This window comes from Scatophagus argus, chromosome 9 (genome assembly GCF_020382885.2).
Source record: "Scatophagus argus isolate fScaArg1 chromosome 9, fScaArg1.pri, whole genome shotgun sequence".
Classification (NCBI taxonomy): Eukaryota; Metazoa; Chordata; class Actinopteri; family Scatophagidae; genus Scatophagus; species Scatophagus argus.
The window spans coordinates 23320153-23344173 of record NC_058501.1 but is presented as its reverse complement, the minus strand read 5'-3'; the positions used below and the strand labels follow the sequence as shown (position 1 = coordinate 23344173).

The 24021-nt window shown below is 44.2% G+C and overlaps 1 protein-coding gene across 3 annotated transcripts in view; it reads left to right on the top strand.

Annotated features, from left to right (window-relative positions):
• agmo (alkylglycerol monooxygenase) overlaps positions 1 to 15024 on the top strand; it is a 43629-nt gene extending 28605 nt beyond the window's left edge. For 2 of the 3 annotated variants that reach the window (XM_046399904.1, XM_046399903.1), the window contains exons 12-14: positions 32 to 114; positions 1906 to 2011; positions 14415 to 15024. In XM_046399904.1, coding sequence (XP_046255860.1) covers positions 32 to 114; positions 1906 to 2011; positions 14415 to 14495 — 270 coding nt within the window. In that variant the 3' untranslated portion in view covers positions 14496 to 15024. Of the gene's footprint in view, positions 1 to 31; positions 115 to 1905; positions 2012 to 8434; positions 11389 to 14414 lie in introns of those variants that run through there. The other variant, XM_046399905.1, reaches the window with a different exon arrangement.
• The last annotated feature ends 8997 nt before the right edge of the window (positions 15025 to 24021 follow it).

The following is a 24021-nucleotide window of genomic DNA, read 5'->3' as shown; positions in this document are numbered from 1 at the left end:
CTCTTGGCATGCAAACACATGCTGATCCAAGGTGCTGTCCCAGTTAACCATGCTGGGGATGACCGGCTACGTCCTGCTCACTCTCACGGCGCTGGGCTACATCATGGATCAGAGGTACAGTACGAGTCATTTGTGCATGCATTGATTTTTTTTTAGAAACATTGTGATATTTAGTCAGATAGTGGCAAAATGTGGAGGAAGGCAGAAGCAAAGAGAGAAAACTCCTGATATTCATTTGAGTGGTTCCCAAGCTGGGGATTGAAACTCTGCAAGGGATCGCAAGATGGTTAACAAGATGGGAAAGAAGACAAACTGTGTAGTTCTGCTGTTGGTGCTGAGATGATTAGCTGATCAACTGACAGGAAATAAATGAACGTATTTGAGAATCATTTTAAACGTATGTAATATATGGCTGTTGCTCAAACGAGGAGTAAAATTAAATATTTGATTTATGGTAATTTGTTTGAATTAAAAATCTGCCATGTCCAACCTCAAACTGTAAGTCTGTCTCATGACTGTAAATGACATCTTTCTTTGTGATGAGGAGCTGCAAGTGAACGACCCTCAGACTTGAATTTGGCAAAATTTATGGTAAAATTTCTAAGTTGGGGTCCACCTGTGAACCAGTGGGCAGATTGAGCACATCTGATGGTGAGAGAAGTTAAGCAAATCAATACACAAGGAAAGAAATGGAGGTGAGGCGAAGCAAACAAACAGCTGAAGTCATGAGGACAAACACTGGAGGCTCTTCTCATTTTTCACTGATCGTTGCTGTAGATATTTTGAATGAAGCAACTGACAACAAGCTGAAACCGTCCAAGAGGCGAGCGAGAGCGAACGCTGCTTGATAACAACAACAGTTTGTGTATCCGCAGTCTTCAGTCTTCTGGCTTCCTGTTTTGAATGATGAATGCCGACGACTCGCTGGCGTGGAGAGTTAGTTCCTCTCACGTTCTGCCAGTTTCTCGTTGTGCAACTTTTGGCCCCACCAGACACCAGCAACGTTTGGCAACGCGGCAGTCAGCCTTGTGATGCTTCACAAGACAATTCTCTTTTTATTCTTACATTTTATAAAGGGAAACAAGGAAAGGAAAAAAAGAAGCCGTCACCCACACTTATCTAAATATTGCATTTTGTTATGAAATAGAGGATTGTTTCACCACTTTGGCCTTCTTAAGATTACTCAAAGGAAATAATCTGAGAAAATGAAAGAAGTTAGAGAACCACAGATCAGTGCAAGGTCAGAGTCAGAGATCTGAAGCCCCATTCAGACAGGATTAGTATTGCAGGGGGGAGATGAGTAAAAGAATATTTTCCCCTGCTTCTCAATAACTAAAATTACAGGAGGTGGTTTTGTAATGGACCAGAATTATTTGACAGTAATTTGATTTATTTAAAATCAAATGATTTGGATAGACACTTGCAAACTACAACAAGGACTTTGGGAGTGGATGAGCTGGCATCTGTCAGGTTGGCACGACAGCTTTTCTTCTTCTTCAGTTGTTTCACAGAGCTCCTCTTGTGTGCTGAGGTGATGAAACTCGATAAGAGGAAAATGCGAAAACTCGGAGAGACATTTTTAAAATATGCACATAATAAAAGCGCAAATGAAAAACTGAGGCATGTAATATTAAAATAACATTCTGCAGTCTGAATGGGGCTTCAGTTTTCTTGCTGTTGTCATATTTCTGCCTTGTAGCTCTGAAGCTGGCCTGCTAACCAACAAATCTGTCTGCACTCAAGCAGCTCTGGAAGTAGAAGCTTCTCTCATGTTGTTGTTCCCGTAACGTCACGACAGAAACGTCTTTCCTGCAGGTGAAGGCCAGGACGTCCGTGAGGGTGAAGGTGTCGAGCTGAAGTGTTGTTAATGCTCAGTGTTGTTGGTTGATGTGTCCTCATGTTCAGGCCAACAGCGGCTGTCCTGGAGACGCTACGCTGTGTCGTCCTGATGACAATGCAGAGGTACGCTGACATGAAGCCGCTGCCGCATTACCTGGCTGTTCCCGCTGAGGTAAGACAACCTGTGGTGCGATTTAAAGTGTCATGATGGCGGAAACGGCGTTTACGGTTATTGACAACGAATACATAGTTGTCCGTGAGTGGAAATAAGACGTGGACAGAGAAGTCTTCTTAAGTCTTCATACTTCCTGTTTCAGGTCACCATCACTTTTTAGTTTTAGTCACATGACATCTGCATCTTAAGTTAACGGAGAAACAAGCTGAGCTAACGTTAGCAGCAGCTCAGCCCTCAGCCCCCCCGAGACGTCCTTGGTTAGAGAGACGCTTGATTTTGAGTTTCTAAATGTTTTAATTACCACATCCATTTTTAGAGGCGGAGATACCTGCAGGTAATTCAGCTTTGGGTAAAAACCTGAATGAATCCTAAACCATAAACAAGCTGAGCACCCGCCAACAAAACACCGGTAACGTTAGTAATGTTTAATATCACTGGAATACTGCATGTGAGAGACCACGAGGTCTTCAGCCTCGAACTGCAGAGTCCATCCATGTTTCTGTGTTGAAAACACCATCATCATCATCATGCTGCTTTGGTGGAGTCTGTCGACCAATCAGAAGCTGTGCTCTTCTCTTGTCCCCCAGATCTCGATTCAGCGTTGTAATGCACTAATATATCTTTATTTCTTAGTTGGACTGGGACCTTCCAACTTAGTTTCACTGTCTGCTAGTTGTTGTTTGTTTATTTTCTGACTGCCGTCCACGATGTGAATCAATCAGAATCAACTTTTATTGGCAGTATATACTGTATATTTTTACACACACTGAATTTTTCCTCTGCATTTAACCCGTCCTTGGTTGAACAAACATGCGACACCCAGCAAATTATATGCAGTGAACACACACACACGCAGGAGCAGTGGGCTGCCACTGTCAGACGCCCGGGGAGCAAATTAAGCGCCTTGCTCAAGGGCACATCAGCTGGCATCAGGTGGGTTGTTTAGGAAAAGATTCACTGCATTCTCAAAATGTCACAGAGTGGTGCCTCTTTCTCAGGAGCTCTTTGACTGCGTATAAACACGTACAGGCTTACAACAAGCAGGAAGTTTAATTTGTGTTTCAGCCAACTTGTGGAATTAACGTTAATAAGCTGCAGCAGAGTTGTTGTTTCAGCTGCTGATATTGACAGCCGAAACAGAAGACAAGGTTAATGATCGATTAGGGCGCACATACGAGCGTAATGAGTTGGCCTGTTTTCTACCAGTGTTCCTATGGCAACACGATACTTAAAACACTGTTGGTCATGAGTCTGACTCGTGTACGTTTTGGACGGTTCTTCCTCCCGCTCATTTAGGATTTTGAGTTGGCAAAAAGTCTCACCGAAGGCTCCATTTAGTAGCTGTGGTCGAGCTTTTGATCACATCGCGTGAGCTTCATCAGCAGACGGAGTTTGTAGCTTTGGAGTTGACCTCAGAGACGACAGCCAACAAAATAATCTCACTTCAGGGGACGTTAAGTAGCTTTTCCTGAAGCTTTTGGTCACATCCCTTTGTTTCAGATTGTTTAATTCTTCTCTTCATTTCGGGGCACAAACGGTCAGATACCATCCGACATCAGGACCTGAAAACCTTTGAATTTTGTTTTAAAACAGTTTCCGAAACTAATATAATTTCTGTAATGACACTCACGTCATGACATGTTGTGGAAAACGTTTGTTCATTTGGAGGTGAGGCAGAGTTTGGCCTCCTCCCTGCCACCCTCCATTAACACGTTGTTGAAACGGAGAATCGGTTTGTGTCCAGTATGTGCAACACTGAAACTGTCTCATATTTCATCACAGTTTAAACACGAGGAACACAAAGTCAACACACAGCGAGACCTAATTAGCCTGCTCGTATCTCCCGGGTTTACGGTGGATGTGGAGCGCCGAGTGTGTTGGGCCAATTACTAAACGTACTGTACGCCTTTTGTCTTCTACTGTGGGAACACACGGAAAAAAACAGCAAAGTTAATTGGACAAGTCGTGTTAAGAGGAGGAAATCTGAAGAATAATTTTCATGTACATAATGACATGTCATAATAAGACGACTCAGTGATGCCAGTGGACAGTTTAACATGCTGAAATCCTTAAATTGTAAAATTATTGTCTGGGAAAAGTGTGTATGAAAATCCTCATAAGACTCCCTGACAGCATCATGTTTCCCTGCTGCGTGCATGTGTGTGTGTGTGTGTGTGTGTGTGTAGCCTGTTTGGTCATGCTTGTGTGTGTTGTGTGGTCTGTTTTGTGTGTGTGAGCTGGGTGCTAAGTCCAGCCCAGCGGCCCTGTGATCTATGAGTCCAGATGCGTCGCCCAATTGACCATAAAATTGGCGTGCCTTTCTGGCTCTGGCAGGCCGACTGTAGATGGCGGCTGACCTCTCATTTCTTGCCCTCCCTCCCTACAACTGCCTCTCATTTTTTCCCCCCCTTTCTCCCTCTTTCTGCCCGCCCTCGCCGTTTGCCGTCTCAGCCAGTGTGAACGAGAGCAACGCTTCTGGAACCAATTAGTGCCGTCTGCCGCTAACTAGAGCTGGCTGATGAGATTTGCACGTGAGCGCTGAAATGCTGCTTTTTTATTGTCCTCTGACTCCACATCTGCTCCGCTCAGGTGTTCAAAAGACAACTCGAGGCTTTCCCACCTTTTCTCTTTCTCACCATAAAGTGGAATAAGCCAGAATAAATTGAAATTTTTTTCTAAAGCCGTGTCTGAAATGAAGCACGTATCCAATCACGTTCTGAGCGTCTTGATTTATGCTGCACGTGCTGCAGGGCCGTGTCACTTTGACAGCGCTGTGGGCTTTATGCGGCCGTTTTCTTAAACGAATCATTAGGCCTCATTTCAAGTCACTGTGCATCAGTTTGAGATGAATAAATGTCTCGCTTGCAGGTGGAGCTCGTTGAAAAACCTCACAATTTACTTGAATTGGTTCCTGACGTATTTGTACCCTTTGCTCAGAACAGCGAAGGGGGGGGAAAGTGAAACCACCCTCAGACTTTAAGGTACTTTAATGATATATGGGTCTGACGCGTGAGGTGAACGGCCAGCGCTTTGTTGCTGACGGGGGGCGTGTTTTGAAGTCGGGCCAATCAATTAACAGTCACTCGAAATGGAGGAGGGGAAACTCACATTTAATTGTATTCAGGCTCATGCGACTGTACGGTTTGGAAAACGTGGGAGGGGAGGAGGGGAGGACTACAAAAAGACTACAAAAACTAGGTCGGTTTGTGGTCCTTCAAACCCAGTGGTGTGATATACTGCACCCTTAAAGCTCACAGTGGTATTTATAGTGGCTCTGGAGATTTCCCTTGTAAAGCTGCAGGCTTGACCTGTAAACCAGGGCTGCCTCTCACTCCCAGCCGCCCACTCGCCTGCCCAAACCCACCACTGCGCGGCTCACATGAAGACCTCGCCGGTTCAGACGAGGCTGGTAACCGTCTGTGAGAATGAGCTGGGGGGGGTTGAGGTTAAAGCTGTCTGTGCGTGTCGCGTGGTGTGTGTGTTTGTGTGTGTGCCGTCATCTTAAATGAGCCTCTAAAGACTTGAAAGTTATTGATGGCTTCATGGAGAACTGAATGCACCGATTCTGCTTTTCTGAGGCAGATACTGAGATGTTTGAGAATTGGAAAAGTCTGATGTGATCCACCAGCACATGCAGCAGCAGTAGGATATGAGGGACCTTCTGCACTTAAAAATCTGCTGCACAACCCACGAAAATTACTGCAGTGTAGTCATTTTAGTACGGCAGATTAATCCATGAATCAGCAGCTTGGGCTATTAATTATATTTCCACACAAATAATCCAGCATAACGTAACCAACAGTGTAAACTGCTCTCAGAAAGCAGAAATAAAAGAGCGGTTGTTTTGATGTTGCTCTAACCCGATTCGCTGTGCATATTAAACTACAAGAATGTACGACACTGGTTTATTACTTCAGTTTACTCAGTTATGTTGTTTTGTTCTTAATGGTACACCGTTGAACACTCTTGTATACTTTACTCGAAAATTATTTTTGCTTCATAATTTTCATAATTTAAGTTTATCATGATGACTGTGGCAGATAAATTCTGCTAATCTGTGCAAAGTTGTGTACAGGTTCTCATGCTGGTTATTGGTTAGTTGATGTAAAATAAACTACTGTAACAGTCACAGTTTGTACCTGCCGATTGGTCGGCTCTTTTAACCAGAACCAGAAGGCTGCAGACTGCGTTAATGTGCTCCTGTTAGCTTCTTCTAAAGGACACAGCAGACAAGATCGGGGCTGCTTTTAATGATTATTCTCATTGTTCTTTAGTCGATGTCTGTTTAAATGTCACAAAACACCCAAAATAAATTCCCACTGCAGTTTTTTCAGAGCTCAAAGCGACGTCTTCCCGTCTCGTTTTGTCCAACGAGATGTTCAGTTTACAGTTATATAAAACGAAAGAACAGCAGCAGATCGTTTTGTTGATTAATCGTTAATCCAATCAGCTTTGGACAAGATGCCAGCGTGTGAAGATCCTCGGCTTCCTCTGCGTACGTGGAGTTTACAAAATGACAGGAATTACAGTGACTCATATGAGCACCGTTGCTGTCTGCTGTTATTTGGTCAACCAAACTGTCCGTGTGTGTGTGTGTGTCCACATGTATTTCCGTGTGCTCAGTAGTGCAGGACTGTAATGATGTAACACATGGTTGTATTACTGTGTGGGCCTCTGGTTTGCCTGAAGGCAGCGAGCTGTGCTGCTGAGCAGAATTTAGACGCTGTGTATCCCGGAGTAATTAAGCAACTCTTCTCTCGAAACGGCCGCTAACTGCTGCTGGTAATTTAAGAGCAGAGCTTGTAAAAATACACCTGTCTTTGGTTGAGGGAGAGAGAGAGAGGGAGAGAGAGAGAGAGAGCATCGTCGGGTCTCCTGTTTGACACACAACATTTTAGACTGAAGTTTCCATCAGAGAGACAACTTTACTTCTCAGATCTTTATGTCTTTTTGTTGTTACCCTAACAGAATACTAAGAATCCTGTGAAGACTTTAATGTGGTCTAAGTTGCTTTTACTTCACATTATGACTGAGATGTGTCCTTAATGTATGAGTTCAACGAGTGATGTATTAGCTCATGCAGTTTTGACACTCGAGAAGCAAATTTAAATCTACATAATCCAGCCCAACCAAAAATATAAAAAACATCTAAATTGTTTTCACACCCCATTGGATTTTCCATCTTTTCATCTCTGTGCTGATAGTGTTTTCCAGTCTGAAAAGAGCCCTTTTCTGTCATACTTTCAAGGGAAGGATAAATGCTTGATGGCTAAAAGACGAGGTCAGAACAATATTATGAAGTTCGTGTCAAACACAAAGGCTCGGCATGTGCACAAAGTGGCTTTATCTTCACCACATCACCTGACTTGTCTGCAAAAACTTCAGATCCCACCCTCTCTTTCCCGCCGTCCCAGCCATGAGCGTGCAGATAAGACAGCGGCCGGTGAGAGGTCGGCCTTATCTGGGAGCGTCGTTTCCATCCGCCGTATTTCAGGTGTGAAAGGTCGGCGCCTCCACTCCCTCCCCCTTTTTCTTTTTATTTTTTTGATTTTTGAGGCAGGAATGTGTGGTAGCGAGAAGCAGCGCTGAGGTTAACAGGATTGTTTGGAGCAATGGAAACTCGGTGAGCATGACATCATCTGAGAGCTCGCAGGAATGGAAAGGAAAGGAAATCTCCTCCCAGGGAGAAAATGGAGGGATTTGAAAGAGAAATGCTGGGTAGGACTGTTCCGTTGGAGTAAACAGCGGGGTGGTCGACCGTACACAGTGTGAAATATTATCACTCAATGTGCAGGGGATCGTGCCCGTCAAAGAGTAACCGCTTGGTTTATGTTGTCAAACCACTTGCCAGGTAAAGCTATGGAAATCTAAAAGCAATTGGCCCTCTGGGGGTTCTCTAGCAGTATTTAGTTTGGCTTTTGTGGGGTAGGTTACTGTGGCCAGCGTTGACTTTCTTTTGAATTTGTCTTCCTATTTGTGCTTTAATTCATGGGTGAAACACAACAGTCATCCAGTTTATGACGGAGCTGCAGAGCCAGCATGTGAACCTGACTGAACCTGCCGTTCTGGTGTTTTGTTTCCCTCTCTCCTTTAAAATGCACTTAAAGCTGATTTCACAGAAGTGTAACGCCAGTTTCCAAAGCGGTCGCCCCAAAATTCGAAACATAACAAATGATAAAAGACTTTCATGAAGTTCAAGTATAAATAAGTCAAAGCTTTTTACTGTAAAATCTATCACAGTGGTTCTGAGCGAAGGCTTCGCATATTGATTTAGCAATCTTTATTGCAGTGAAAGCTTTCATCACTCCCCATTCAGTTTATTAATCTCTCTCTCCGCCACGCTCATTGGCTTACTGGCTAACAATCACACGTCTGATATCGCAGTAAAATGAAATTTTTCATGGTCCTTTTTCACGATAGTGCAGGCTACAGCATCTTGACCGAAGTGAACTGGAAAATGTCTCCAGCTGCCAGGATCCGTGAGCAGTTGGGGGTTACAAGTTTGGACAGACTTCAGATCCAAGACTGAAAAATTGGGAATAGCACAGACCGATCCACAGCAAGCTTTTCTCCCTGCTGCCCTCCTACAAAGGTACAACAAGCCGCCACACTGACGTACTTCTCAGGGGAGGATATGGATGCGCTGATCGGACCCTTCAGTCTCCTGAAACACATCAAGGTACTGGCCCATAAGGCGTATTGCAGTCTGAGCCCCAAACCTGGAATCAAACTCCTCCTCTCCACGTGTCGAGGTGCCCTTGAGCAAGACACTGAACCCCAGCTGCTCCCAGTGGTGAGGCCACTGCTGTCAAGGTTGAAACTGTGTGTAAACAAGAGAAATACATTTTTAACTGGTTCATTTGACAAGTATTCACCCTGACTTAATGCTGAAAACCTTGACTTCTGATTCTCCAAGGCTTTGAGTTTAGGTGCACAGACATTTGGAAGTTATCTGTCATAGGAATCAGTTTTATATTTGTCTGAACATCTGCTGCTCCTGGACACAGAAGTCATTTTATTTGAGAAGCAATGATTTTAGCTCCTGAGGTCGCATCCTCGTGCTGCCTTATGTCCTCTCTGCTTGTTGCTGAACCTTATATTCAACCTAACAGCTCGAGATTTTATTCCCCCTGTGAGACGTAGCATCCGTTTGCTGCCTTATGGCCACTGTGTCTGCCTCCTCAGTCTTATGTGATGAATTGTTATCTTTGGAGCTAGTTTTTGTTCTTAAATTAGTTTATCTGATCCTGTTTTAGATTTTGCGTTTCTGTGTCTCAGTCAAACGAACTTTAATTGGGCAGTAGATCTTCATTTAGTGTGTTTGCTGTTGTGCTAACACCTCGGATCAAGCTGGCGAGCTGATTACATCCATGCTTGTGTTGCATTGCTAATTGGCGGTGTTGATTACTGCCTGTTTGGACTTCCATCCCCATGTGGCAGTAACACGACTGGCTTTAAGAACAGCTGGCTCCAAACTCAGCAGTAGGTGTATGAAACAGAGGCTGCTATGATTTTTATAAATATCAGTGGGTGGAAGAAATCGGGCCAAAGACACGCCTCTTGCATACCCTCAGAGACTCATTCGTCTGTACTTGTTCCTCATGTAAATACAAACAGGGGCTTGATTTTAGAAAAGCAAACACATCTTCCTGTCCACTCCACCCTCTTTTTGTTTGTCTTTCAGACCCCCTCCAGGATGGGGGTTTCATTTTCTTAGAATGGAGATGGTATGACCCACCCAACTCTGCGTCTGATTGGCTTACTGTGATATGCTTGCCCTAATGCTAACCAGTCATCAGTCTTCACGCCTAAACCTGACCAATCCAACCAAAAGAAGATGTCGACGATGAGCCAGTCAGAGGGACGGTCGCGTGGGTCATTGCGTCGCCATCCTAGAGAAGAATAGTGGCCTCCTGTCCCTGCTGCTCTGCTTTCCACGTTTCTGCAGACTAGTGTGCTCTTCACCAACAGGTCTGACAGTGTGGCGACCCAGAGAACTGTAGTTAATGATGAGGTGAGGACTTATTACTCTTATTGAGGCTGAAGTGGTGCCAAGCTGCTGCGGTCTGAAGAGAATTAAACAGATGTGAAAAGAGTCGCTCTCAGGGATTTGTCTCATGTTTTCTGTGAGGCATAATGGTCTGGATGAGTCGTTGTTGACCTTACACGTGACCTTCGAGACACACACACACAGAAAAGTGAACAAATGCCAGATGTGAAAAGGAAAACATCTAAACAACTGTATCATTCTAAATTGGCGTAACATCAGACCACTTTGTGTTTTGCTGCACTTTCCCCATTCAGCAACTGCCATTTCACGTGTGTTTTGTCTGGCTGTACTTTCCGTGTGTGTGTGTGTGTGTGTGTGTGTGTGTGTGAGACAGTGGTATGTCTCATGGCTGTGCTGCAGAGCAGGCACTACACTGACTCTCTGGTGGCACATTAATCTGCTCAGCGTATCCTTCCTGAGTCTGGTCAAACAGCCCGAGCACAGAGGCCGTATATCTGCACATAATGAACAGACAGGAAGTCCTCTTTGTGTGTGGGTGCACATGCATGCTTGGACATGTGTGTGCATGACATGTCGTGCTCTTGCACTCTTTAAATTTTAATTTAAATAAGGCTCACACGTTTTAGTTTTTACATTTCAACTGTGTTCTCGCATGTCTCTACAACCAGAAGGCTGCTAGAAAACCAAAATGCGTAAGACACTTGGGAATGAAACAGTCTTAACAGATATTTTCTGTGGTTTATTTTCACCAATTTATCAACGTCCTGATGCAACAAACTCCACCCACTCAGACTCTCTGTTGAAACAAAAATTCAGGATTTTTTTTCCGATACAGTTCAGTCCAGGTCTGGTGGACTGTAGGCAGCCATATGGAGAGGGAGCTCTGGAAACATCCCATTACAGGTCATACATCACACGTCTGACAGCAGCCATTCTGCCTTGTTTTCATTTCAATCACGGGTGCAGCTGCGTTCGAGAACTCTGCCGTTTTAACCCACTGAAGGCAGGAACACGGTCACACCCGAATGCACCTTGAGGTGTTTAATGTATCTGCTTGATGCTTTATATCCATCAGCCGCACACAGAATGACTCAGTGCAGGGTTGAGTGGTGTTGTTCTGAAGGTCACCCAAGATGTTTTTGTGCTGGAGCTGCGGATGGACATTATTTGATATTTTTATGTTTGATTTGTTTTTTAAGAACTGAGCGTTTCATTAGCCTGCTGATTTGGAACAGTGTTGACACCATACTTACTTTAAACTACTATTTTTACATTTAACTGTGTTTATTTTGGCATTTAGGACAACTTTGCTGTTCTTACGTCTGCAGCAAGTGGACAAGCTAACATTGGTTACAGGGACGGATTAAGTCCACACTGGCTTCGGCCTACAACACGTAGTCTGGACGTTTACGATAACTGCAAGATATCCAGAGCCAGTGATAACCAATTGCACTGGGTTTCGGCCCACAGTAATAATTTGTCACATGTTAACATTTTCCATTCACAGTCAATGAAATTAATCAGATATCCACATAATATGATATATTACGTGGATCATTCAGCACATCCTGTTTTACATCCAGTGACAACATGCAGTCTCGATGCTCTGTGGGTAGCGCGTCGCTTATGGAGGGAGGCCGAAAGCGGAGCTGCGAGTGTTGTTTGTATAACGTGTTTGACTTTAATTTCACAGACCTGCAGTTGATGTTTGCCTTCTTATTAACCGTAATCTTAATCACTCCCTTAAAGTGTTTTAGTAGCCTAATGTGAACCATTTCCTGGCCATAATTAAGGTCGAAACCTTAACGAGACCGTAGCTGCAACGTGCAGATATTGTAGAAAGTAAGAACATCGTTCATATTCCCAGCTTTTGCAGAATCGTTCAAGATTCACACTGAGATCGTCCCAGTCGGTTAGGAGAAGCGTTGGGACGAGTTTCTCTGAAGCAAACAGGCCTGAAGGCCCCGAGTGGGTGAAGCTCAACAGAAACTAGAGAAATTCTACAAAAACCACATGTTTTTGGCGTTTTGTATTACTACTCTTAACAAAGTACCTTCAGTCCAAAACAAAGTGAGTGTGAGTCGATTTGCTGAGATCTCTACTTCAGGGGCCGCTGCTGTCTGGCCGTAGTGCTTATTTGTAGACGATCAAACCCGCTTCCTTGCAATATGTAATCTGTCCCACATGGATTTCCTACAGAGTCCATTAAGCTGCAGTGGGCCGACTGGGGAGAGATGGGAGCAGAGAGAAAATAGGTGCCCTTCCTTTGTCCTCAACATGCGGCTTTGATAGAAACTTCTGTCATGTTTCAGTCAGTTTGAGTGAAATGTGATTTGTGAGGTTCTGCCGAGCCTTTCAATCTCAATCCATCTCCAAGATGGACACAATACAACTTCATTTATTTGTAATGCTCCAGTGTTTTTGTTTTTTTTTTCCTTGTAGAAATGTAGACTTTCAGCCGTCCTGTTCAAAGCGTATCAACTGGATTTACCAACTTGTGAAATAAATTTATCCTGTTAAGTTCCAATAGAAGCCAACTGATTTTTACTTTGAGTTTTATCCCTGAATTCCCGGTGAGAAGCTACACATCCCACAGCCTCCAGTCAACTTGTTGAAAAGGGTAACGTTACCATAGAAACTCTGAATAAAACTGAAACGCATTGCCCCACTTTCCGCTCGTTCATTTATTTGATGGCATTTCACTCTCAACAATCTTTGGTATATTTTGTCAAAAAAATGAAGGAATAATGAAAAGCAACCAGTGATGCTGTGAGGAAAAAGCAGTTCATTTTTTCTTAAATTGTTTTCTCTCCCTCACGTCCAGTTGGGCGTATTTAAAGTCGTACAGGTAGCTTTGATAAAGAAGGCTGTCATGTTATATTTTAATGTTGTATCTTGGGTTGGGTTGTAATTGATGCTTTAACATCGTTTAATGTTTCTCAGGGACCACAACATTGTACTTCAGCACCGTATATGCAAATGATCCCCCCATAACCGTGTGATTTATCTTGTATCTGCTTGATTTGGACTTCAAAGCCACAGATACATAAATGATTTTCGGAGGACAAAATGGAGGTAAAAAGGGAAATAAAAAGCGGAGGCTGGTGTGTTTTGAAACCCTTTACATCCTTGATGAGTCCGTTGTTTTCCTTCGTCCATCGTGAGGTTTTGATTGTGCTGTCAGCGGGGAGGCGGTTTGCAGAGCAGGTAGAAAAGCAGAGTGAGGTCTGTCTTAAACTCCATCTCGCTCTGTCGCTCTCAGAGGAAAACAGCTGCCGAGTCCACGAGGAAACTTTTTTTCCCATCAGGCCGTTTTGCCTCTGATGGACAGCGGTCTGGTTTTGGCTCAGGCTGCGATGTAGGATGCAGTTTATGGGCCAGAACGCAGCGAGGGGTGGAGGCGAGGGCTGTTTCTGGCAGAGCCCCCCACCACCACCACCCCCACCCTCTCTGTAAAGCAGCGGGGCTCGCGATGGTGACCCCTCTGACCCCGTCGTGAGGGCATCGGGGGAGGCGACCTGCACCTTCGCCTTCCGAGCCCGCCGGCTGCACCATCCTCACTGTTTTCTTTCAATTAGGAATTCAGGCTCAGTGTTTGCCTTTCTGTTCACTGGGTGTAAACGATACCGTCAGACTTTTTATGTCCTGTTTTCTTTTCTTTTGTCGCGGTCTTTTTCATGGTCAGATGATCCACTTATCCAGAGGAAGGCAGGACAAGTCCAATAGAAAATGGAAGACAAATTAAGTATTATTGTGGAAAAAATATATACAGTTAATGAGAAAGAAAAGAGTCTGAAAAGAGGTCAGGTTCTGCAGGTATATTAAAGCAGGGTTTTCAACAGTTTTTAATAATCAATTAATTGTCATTTTCTTGTGTAAAAATGACAAAATTTCACAGGTTCAAGCTTCTAAAATATGCTGAATATTTTCTTGTTTTCATCATCTTGTGTGATCATAAAGTATCAACTGTGTCTTTGAGTTTTGAACTGTTAGCTGCACAAAATAAGCTCTTTAAACTTAAACTTACTCCTTTCTGATTTTTTTTTCTCACTCCAATCAATTTATAAATTGAATGAGACAATAACTGGCTGATTAATCAATAATGAAAACAATCTCACATTGCAGGCAGATATCTGATTTTGATAAAAAGCATTAATAATTACGTGTATCTGCCTTTGTCGCACGTCTCAAACTCGAGCTGTCGGCTCATTAACACTTTGACAAACCAGAATGTTGCTGTCGTCGCTTTTTGCTGAAGTAACACTTGAAGTGATCATCTCAGCTCAGTCAGTGTCTCCCCTGAGTTTGTCCGCGGTGTCTCAGGCGTCATTTTGAAGGAGGTGGACGTGAGGCCTGTGATCCTAACCCCCCTCTGTCTGTGTTGTCCAGGCCTTTGTCTCCCTCTCTCTGCTGTACTGGGCTCTGCAGATCTTCTCTCAGCTGCTCAGCATGAAGAAGAAGGCCGACTGAGTGGACACGACAGGCTCAGTTTTCTCTTCTCAAGTCACGATTGTTGACACGTTTCCATTGCAGTACATTTCAATAAGCCCGAACACTGTGTGTAGCTGCGTCGGTGTGTGGCGTCCATCAACTTCTGCTGAAGACAAAACGGTTCTCATCTTCTTCTGCTTGATTCCCTGTTAAAGTCTGTTTTTAAACACTTTTATCGTGTAGATAAGAGGCCATGAAATGCTGAAGGTGCTAAACATTTTTTTTTTAAATCATACATTTCATCTGATGAATTTCTCATTTTAAACTGTGCTTTTTAAAAATAACACAAATAATAGAGGTGCGACACTGCTAATTAATGATTTCACATTTTTATATTTCGCCTGAGCTGCTGTGTAAAGGATCTCACTTTTGCCTTTTCTATGCAACGTATACCTCTCTTCAAACAGATGCTGCCCATGCTGATCACTCATTTTGCCTTTGACTTGCACAACCCTGTACAGAATATTGTTTTCCTCACTGCAATAAAAAAAAATGTGATTTTGCTCTACTTGTCTTAGTTTTTTTGACTCCTTGAAAATGGCCAAAATCAGAAAACAAAACGAAACCCTGGAGTTTGTGCAGGACAAACGGCAGATCCTGTGTGGGAGGGAGTCCACAGCAGATGGCGCCGTTATCGCCTGTCGGACGTCTCTCTAACATCAACGTTTGGTCAACGAGTGGCACCCGCTCATTCAAACGGACACACCAGTGTTTCTGAGATCCGTTAAGAATTTCAGATTTAATTTCATTCGCTCTAAAGCAGTGTGTTAATATTCACATGCCCGTCTGTAGTTTATCTCTGTGTGAGGCCGTGGTGATCGTTATGAAGACGTCACATTGCAGATTATGTAAATGACCGTGGGTTTTAGTGAAAACTGAAGCAGTAGGAGCAGCTGTGTGATTAGTCATGAGGCGTCATATCGACAGATGGCCTTACTCCGCTGTGCATATGTAGCAGGATCACTGAAACACCACACGGCTGTTAGATGTGTTCAGCTAGCAGGTGAAGATGACATCTGTGAAGAACAGCCTACAGGACGAGCTCATGTGGATGTCAGTGTGTTCCGTTCAAGTGAAGAAATACCACATGCACAAAGTAGGATTCTGTGTGTTTAAACCATTTTAAAAAACGCTCAGAGAAGAGACCACATGGTTTCAGTGTGTGTGGACTAAAACCTGCAGGTGAATGAAGAGTTGAATGCTCTTCATTTTTGCTGGGTTCAAGTGTTTTCACCTGCCAAGCCTGTTTCACCAACAGAGAACATCAGCAAACAGCAGGGAGCGGTGACCGTCATGACCGGAGCGATTGGTAAGTTGGTTTTCTCCTGGTTTTGTGTCGGTGAAAGGTTGTGTTTTGAGGGATCTTAAAGAATAAAGCAGCAGCTTGTTACTCCGTGTTATTCGGGGCGGATTTACCCTTTAAGGCCCTAACGCCTTTGAACAACAAGATGATTAAGGAGAACGTTACTGGACGATCCTAAATTTATAAAACATAAAATGTATTTGCAGGTCTCTTTAATGTGCGTAGTTGTGGTTGTTGAGGTGAAATTAAAGGCCAATTTGAACTTCGGGGCAGCATGTGGTTCAGAGTCTCGTTCAGGGCCCGTTTGGCAGCAGATGCTTCACGTTCTGAGGTGGTCATTTTTCATCCATTAAGTCCACGCATGTTTTTCCAGACTCGTGTGGAGCTCCCACTCCTCTCAAAACTGCTCACATTTACCTGCTGAAGAGTTTGTGCTCATCTTGAATCTAAGCTTCGCCTTAAGTTTGGGAGCCACAGTTGGTTCAGTGTGCAACTCGGCCGTGGAAGCTGAAACTCGAAGCCTGCAGCGTTTGTTCCCAGTGGAGACGTGTGTTAACGATGCTGTTAGTGAAAACCGTCATTAACTTTGTAAGAAACTGAGAAACAAAAGCTCCACAAGAGCCACAACTGAGCAGAACATTTTTCACATATTCCATTCCAGTATTTTTACCTGCATGTCTGAAAGTGTTTTGTTCTTTTTTTCTTTATTCACATTAATTCTTTAAACCTTTATTTAATCAGGATCGTCCAATGGCAGCAATTAAGTCTCCTCTATGAAAAAGCAAAGGCAAAAGCTCCAGTAAGAAAGAATCCAAAAACGCACTTTTGTATTTTCAGCTTTAAGCAGAAATTGTGAAACAAATAGTAATATTATCTATTACCTTTTAACCTTTTTTTTTTAATAGTGTGTTTTAAAACATTATATTCATTATATTCATATTCACATGCGTGTTCACTGAACCTGAATTTTTGGGTACTTTAATATTAAATAAAATATTTAATATTAAATTTAAAATATTCATGCTGGACTTTTCTCCTGTGCAAAACGTTATTCTGAAGCCCAGCTGACGTGATTTAATTCAAGTGAGGTCTTTTTAGTCTGAAATTGCTCCGTTGTGTCTGTGCTGAGCTGTGATGCAGCTCCAGCAACAGATCTGGAGATCCCGAAAACCCGACTCCTCACTCAGACTAACCGTATTAACTCCTTGGTTTTATTGTCATTATCTACAGTCCATTTAGTGAATGATGACAGCATTAATCGTGACCTGTTGTAGTTTCCTAAATATTCTCTGTGCTCTCTGCCTTTTAATGACCTGCTGGGTGATTGAGGCGACCCACCAACATGACGAGAGGCTGTCATATTGATCCCGGGGTAGAGGGATACGGCCTTCACCTTTTATGTGCTCCAAATACCTCTAATAGGCACTGAGGGAATTCTGCCCGGGGTCTCGCTTAATGGAACGAGGAAATGTTGCTCAAGAAAAACGATCAATGGGACAGTCGATGGGAATTAGATCTCGCAGGGCTCGCTCTAATGTAAAAGAGAATAAAAAGAAGCCAATGCTTTGTAACAGCCCTGTGAATCATCGGCGTGATACATCAGACTGGTTCATTTTGCCAGGATGTCATCAATAATCAGACCGATGTAGATGCAGATTAGCTTTTGGCTTTTTTAGCTTTTAAATTTTTTTTTTGTTGTTCAAAATTCTTAATATTATAATATAACATAAAATATGATTAACATCATGACTTTGCAAACACAAAAAACCCCGATATATATATGCCTACTCACAGCCTGGCCGAGGTCAGGTAGGTTTACCTTAATGTGCCCTGATGATGGCGCTGTTGTGTACACTTTGGTGCCATGTAAGACATTGTCGACCCCTGATGACGAGGTCAGAGGTCAGTTGGTGAAGAGTTAGCAGGGAAGGTTGGATCACCATGAAAACAGGAGCAACCAAAAACTCTGATCTACCGGCTTATCAAGTCACGTAATATATGGTACCTTAAATCTCTTGGGTAAATACTTTATTCTGATTGGTCCAAGGGTGGGCGTGTTCTACCAAACGGAGGGAAATGGTTCATTTGCACTATTTTTAGCTGTGGATGAATACACTGTTGGTGCGGTGGTGAGTATTTGGAGCAGCATGATGGCGTGTGTGATTCAAAGTAAACTCTTTGTGTTCACGGTAATGAAGGAACATGTCAGCCGGTGCAGCAGTGTGACTCACTGATGTGTTTGTAGCCACACAAGCAGCAGGACTCAGCGCTACGAAGGACTTTTCCTTTAGAGCCACGATTAGGTTAAAGTTTTCACATCCTGTGAAATAATATTTCAGTATCTACCGGTAGGATTGGCACAACATTTTCTATTTGTAGACATTCATGGTTCCAAGAGGATGAATACGGGGGTCAAGAAGGGATTTTCGTGCATGTTTTGTCACGTTTGTCCTTGTTGGCCACCGTAGATGAAACCTACTAACTGTGATGGTTCCTTTATCCTCCAGCGCCACCATGAGGTTCATGCTAACACTAAACAACGATGAACATTTTAAATATTATAAGCAGCAGCCTGTTAGCATTGTCATCATGAGTATGTTGCCATGCTATTGTTAGCATGCAGTACAGCATCACAGAGCAGCTAGCATAGCTGAAGACTCTTCACCTGACTAAGCTATAGCTCCACCATGGAGCTGAGCCTTTGGATACTCGGACATCCATGGATTCAGTTCTTAGTTGGATCTGCTCCTTTGGATTCGTTGACAATAAGAACAGTATAGAGCATCACCACATATGTTCATAACCCCAAAACACGCTCAGAAATGAAGGAATTTAACATTTCAAGAAGAAACAGAAATGGAAACATAAATGAAATTTTGTTTTCCTTCACGCTGCTATCCGAGAACGACTGAGGAATGCGGCGCCTCTGCTGCTCCCCACGAGATGTGAATGAAGATAATCGCATGCCAGTTTGATATCATCACAGCACTTGGGTTAGCGTAAGAATGTGTTCTGCTCACTGATTCGAGGACAAATCACATCAGCAGTGGTCAGGAAAAACCTGTGAACGCCTGAATGCACCACACTGCTCCACCAACACCACCTCTGCTGCGCCGGCGACTGCTCCACTGCCTGGAGTCGCTGCATGGTTGTGCTTCCCCTCGCTGATACACCTGCTGTCAGTGCAGAAGCCAAGCGTCTTTAGGTCTGACTCGTGAATTAATGTCGAAGCGGACTGAAGTGACGCCAGCAGGAACATTTACATGCTGTTTGATGTGCTGCAGGTGGGAAGATGATCGTGTTTGGATGATGTCTGATGTTAGCCGTGTTCTCCACTCAGTGTTTGTTTGGTCACCTGTTCAACAAGCTAAGGTGCAGGTTTGTCAAGTCAGATTCAAGCAGGAAGGCTGCTGTGTGGCTCGGTGTGTGTTAAAATAAGGTCACCGCCCACATGGATGGATGGTGAGCGGCATCGTGAAATCAAACCCGCAGTAATGTCTCCTTTTTGGTTTCACATTCTTTTCCTCAAACGAAAACACTGGACAAGTGAGTTACAGAGCAGACAAAAAAATCTGTTTAATGGTTCAGTTCTGGGAGATAACAATGCAGGACTGAACTGTTGGCAGCGTGTTGGTGGCTTCAGCAAGATCAAGGAGGCCCAGTCCGAGTGACAGATCCAAGAGTTTAAGGTTAATCAGACGTTTGCGCGCTGCACTGCAGTTTATAGGATTTTATGACTGTGGAAAGTTATCACAGGGACAGTTATTTTATCCTTTGTTGCAGTGATCACCAGATCAACAGTGCAAATACAGCAATAACATTGGACAAGTGATGCGCCTTTGCACTGGCACCACCACTGCTCTCAGTGTCTCACCTCATTCAAACGAACGAGGAGGATCCGCCTTCTGTTGTCGCCCATCTGACGTCCGTCTGAATTCAGCTCTGCGTGCAGTATGACAGCTGCAGATGTCAGTGTTAAGTTTTCATTACAATGTGTGCCTTAAGACGTTCACAGCATTTTGGTGAGAAAGGTTGAATGTGCCTTTGGGACAGAAAGCCACCAGATAAAGATAAGAACACCGGAAACTGAAATACTGCATCAACTGTTGGATTGACGTGCAGAGTGCGGAGCAGAAACGCTGCAGCGATGAGCTTCGAGCAGCAAAGACAGAAACAATAAAAGAGACGTTTTGCAGACTCAGTTTGTTCTCTGCAGTCGACAAGCTTTTATAAACACTTAAACTTCACACATCAGCTGAAACATCCTATTTGTCTGTGCAGCTCCCTCACTCCCCTCCCCTCCCCTCTACATGGCAGATGGGAAGAGTGAACAAATGTGATTGGCTCCCTCGCTGCCACAGAACGTTCCAGTGACTCGTGCTACGATGTTGTAGTTCAGCGCTCTGCACCGACCGCCTGCAGGGGGGGGTGGGGCCGGGGGGGAGTCCCACTATGCACACATGACGATGGACACAAACCTGCAAACTGAAAAATCTCTGACCAAACACGTGCTGAGAGGACGTCGGGCCGACACAAGCACATGAGAAAAGTGGCAAATAACTGATGATTTCGAGCTCTGATGCTAACGAACCTGCACGATGATAGAGAACACAAAAAACTTTTATTTTTCAAAAAACACGCCGTGATTATGACTTCCTCGCCTCAGCGTTTGGCAGCCTAATAGTATCCACCCAGAATGCGTTACGTTTCCGACACAAAATTAGCTGTGTGCTAACGTAGCTCACGGGGTCCGACTTGTGTAAACATGTGCTTTGAGACGTGTGCTGAGACATTTCCTGAAAATGGCAGAAGCCCACAGGCTGACATTAAGTGTCAGTGTCAGTCCTCCTTCACTCTTAATGCTCCTTTGCTTGCGCCTGGGGACGTAGCATCCTCAGTGAGGGAAACCCAGCTGTCAGGAAGGAAGACCAGGGGTCAGCCTGTATAGACGCACAGGACAGGACCTTACATAACGCTCCTGTTATGATACGTGGTGTGTTGCACTAGACTCCACACTCAAGCTGCTATTTATAGCACAGGGAGCCAGAACTGATGTATGTGCTTTGGGCTGCTGTCACAGCGAGGGGGGGTCACGGTGCTGACTGAGTTGCCAGCTCTCCTCTGACTAACAGGCTGACTTGATTGGGTCTTAGATGTTGTAATGCTGATAGCTTAGCGGCGTATTTATTCCACAGCAGACGGCTCAGGCCTGCGAGATGTTCTGCAATCATCAGCACATGGTGCACCTGATGCCTGTCAGGCTGTAAAGTCGGATTGTCAGGATTGTCTCCTGTGAGAAAAAATAATTATTAGAAATCAATGCTGTCTTCATGCAGAGAGTACAAGCAATATAACAATTAGCTGCTGGTAAAGAACACACTGTCCCGTCCAGTTAGGATGCTGCTTTCACATTATTTAATCCATTGTGGCAAAGCATTTTTTTTCCATCTCCAAACTCCAGCAGTTGTTAAGCGCCTGTGATTCTCGGAGGAACCGGTCTGTAGGCTCAGACTGTTAACGTACGACTCCAGAGTTCAGCTTGACCACAAGTCGAACGGTGCGCTTCTCTTTTCACTTTTTTAAATGTTGCTCTTGATGTCTCAGTGTTTGCACCAACTCGCCGTGTTAATTTAGCCTCCAAAGTAACGTACGTGTTTTTGACAGCCGTCACTGTCTTTGAGCCCAGTTCAGTCACAGGGTTTCTGTGGCTCCGGCACATTCTTGTTGTTCCTCTTGTTGTTTTCTGTCAGCCTGTTTACTCTGCTGTCTCATGCAGACACTTAATTATAGTTTGTCCTTCATACTTTTTATTGTAAACTTAGATTTTCATGCTTCGGATTCTTGCAGTACGTGTTTGTTCATTTGCCATGCTGTGTTAATGATGACAATTATGCATCAATTATGCACATTTGTCACATGGTTGATGCACAGACTCTGCGTGGTCAGGTGTAGGACAACGCTGGTAACGTTTGGCTTCACGTTTGCTTTCTGGCTTTGTAGATTAGGTTTCTCTGATCGTCTCATACATTCACTCTGGACACAATTTAAATTCTGCAGACATTGAAGGGAACCCTCTGTGTTTGGGTGAGATGCCGAGAGACGTGACAAAACATCAGTATTTGACATCCTGGCAGTGAGACCTGTGTCTCAGTCGGGAATAAACCCAATTCTTGTTTCAGACTGTTTGTTCTCAGTTTGCTTTTTCACTTCGGTTTAATGCTTATTGACCAGAAAACAAATATGAGACACTGAAATCTCCAAATCCGTCATCCGGGATAAACAGTGCAGGACTTATGGACTGCTGGTCACATATTTCGCTCTGCTTATGGAGACAAAGAGCGTGATGCAGAGTGTGATGCAGTCGGTTTCCAGCGAGGCTCCTCATGCCTGACCCACATGCATAATAACCTCAGCTGATCTCACGATGATGCAGGACTGATGCGCTCAGCAGTGACGGGCACATCTGACGCGCGTCTTTTGTATCGTCTGCATGTCAGAAACAACAGGACAGAACAGCAGAGACGTATTGGAGCGCAGCCACGCTGAGCCACGCTGGTCGAGAACCGGACGTCAGACCCTCGGACACGCGGGATGTCGTCTTTTGGCGCACAGTACGGCGTGTTTTAATACCTCTCACGTCAGACGGTCGTGTCTCGTAAATGCAGAATACATGAGACGACGTAACTTCATAACAAAACATATTCAAACTGTAGAAGCAGGAAGAGAACACACTGATTTGTTTGTCTCTCTGTTTTCCTGTTTTATTCTACCAGGAATTGTCATCATCAAAACTTAAAGGCTTGTGCTTACAAGATATTAAAAATGCTAAAAATATGATCATGTTTATGTAATTAGAGAAAAACAACAACAACAACAAAAAAAGATTTTAAAAAATGACACCGTAACAACTACTGCAAACGTCTTCTAAGTCTGCTCAGCAGCTTTTTCCGGTGCTGTCAGCCTCATGCGTTTGGCCTTTCTCCTCAGCTGGTGGAGTTTGCTCACTTTTTAAGAACTTGATACATTAATGCTGCTCAGTCAGTATGTTTCTAACAATAGATCAGATGACTGCATGTAACATAAGATCCCTCCCAAATCTCCCAAACCCCTCAGCTTTACGGTGCATTTTAGCTTCTTTTCAGCTCATTGTTTTAGTGTTGCAGACATTATTGCTGTAATAAAGTGTAACTTTCCTGTTGTTTCCAGAGAAGAAGCACTAAAATAAAAAACACCGTAAGCTACCAGGCCACCACCAAACAGCAGACAGACGCAGTTAGCAACTAGCTGGTGAGCAGTAACAGAGTTGTTGGACACCAAACCAGAGTGTGGAGGTGAACACAAAACTCCAGATGAATGAAAATGTTTCTCTGGGTCTGCTGGGTGTGTAGAAGCAGCCGTTTACTTCCACATTCAGCATTACAACCTCACAACGTGGTAATCTGTCAGCGATGTGTTTGCAGCAACTGCATTTCCACGCAGAGTTCCCGGATTTATCTGAACATGATCCAGGCATGCTGCAGTAGATGAACGTGTGGATGCTGGCAGGGCATCGCTCTGAGGAGCAGATGGCCTGTAGTTACCCGCCGACAGTCACATGAGAAGGACATGTCAATACTTCAACTGCCTCTGCCTCTCTGACACAAATGTACTACCGCATGACCTACACAGACAGCCCGGAGGCAGCACTAAAACACAAACGTTATTGGCACGCTGGTCAGCCGCCGCCCACACGCCGCCCATATCTGGGTCATTGTTCAGCGATCTTTCGTGAAACTCAATACGTGCTGAGGCTCGTGGGCGGGTCAGATTAAATGGTGGCTCCTCTGGGCGGGAGGCTACGTAAAAAGGATTGAGCAGTCTAAAGGTTATCTAAAGGTGGGCTGGTAAATGAATTGAAGATATTAGGTCGCTTCCGGGAAGCCCTGTGCTCATGGCTCAGGCGTTTCTATCCCTGTACGCTTGTCTGGAAGGCAGAACAGCAGGGCACAAGCCGTTACTGAGTACCCTTTATGTGCCTGCAGAGGGTTTGCTGTACGAAGCCACTGGTGTGGCTGCAGGTTAAAGGTCTGGCACACCTTCTGACAAACTTTAAGAGCCTTTCCTCTCCCGAGGAGAACAAACAACCAGATATGAGCTGATTTGACCTCAACTTGATTGCCGTCGAACGTGTTCGCCCTCGTGACACCTTGTTGAAACTGGTTT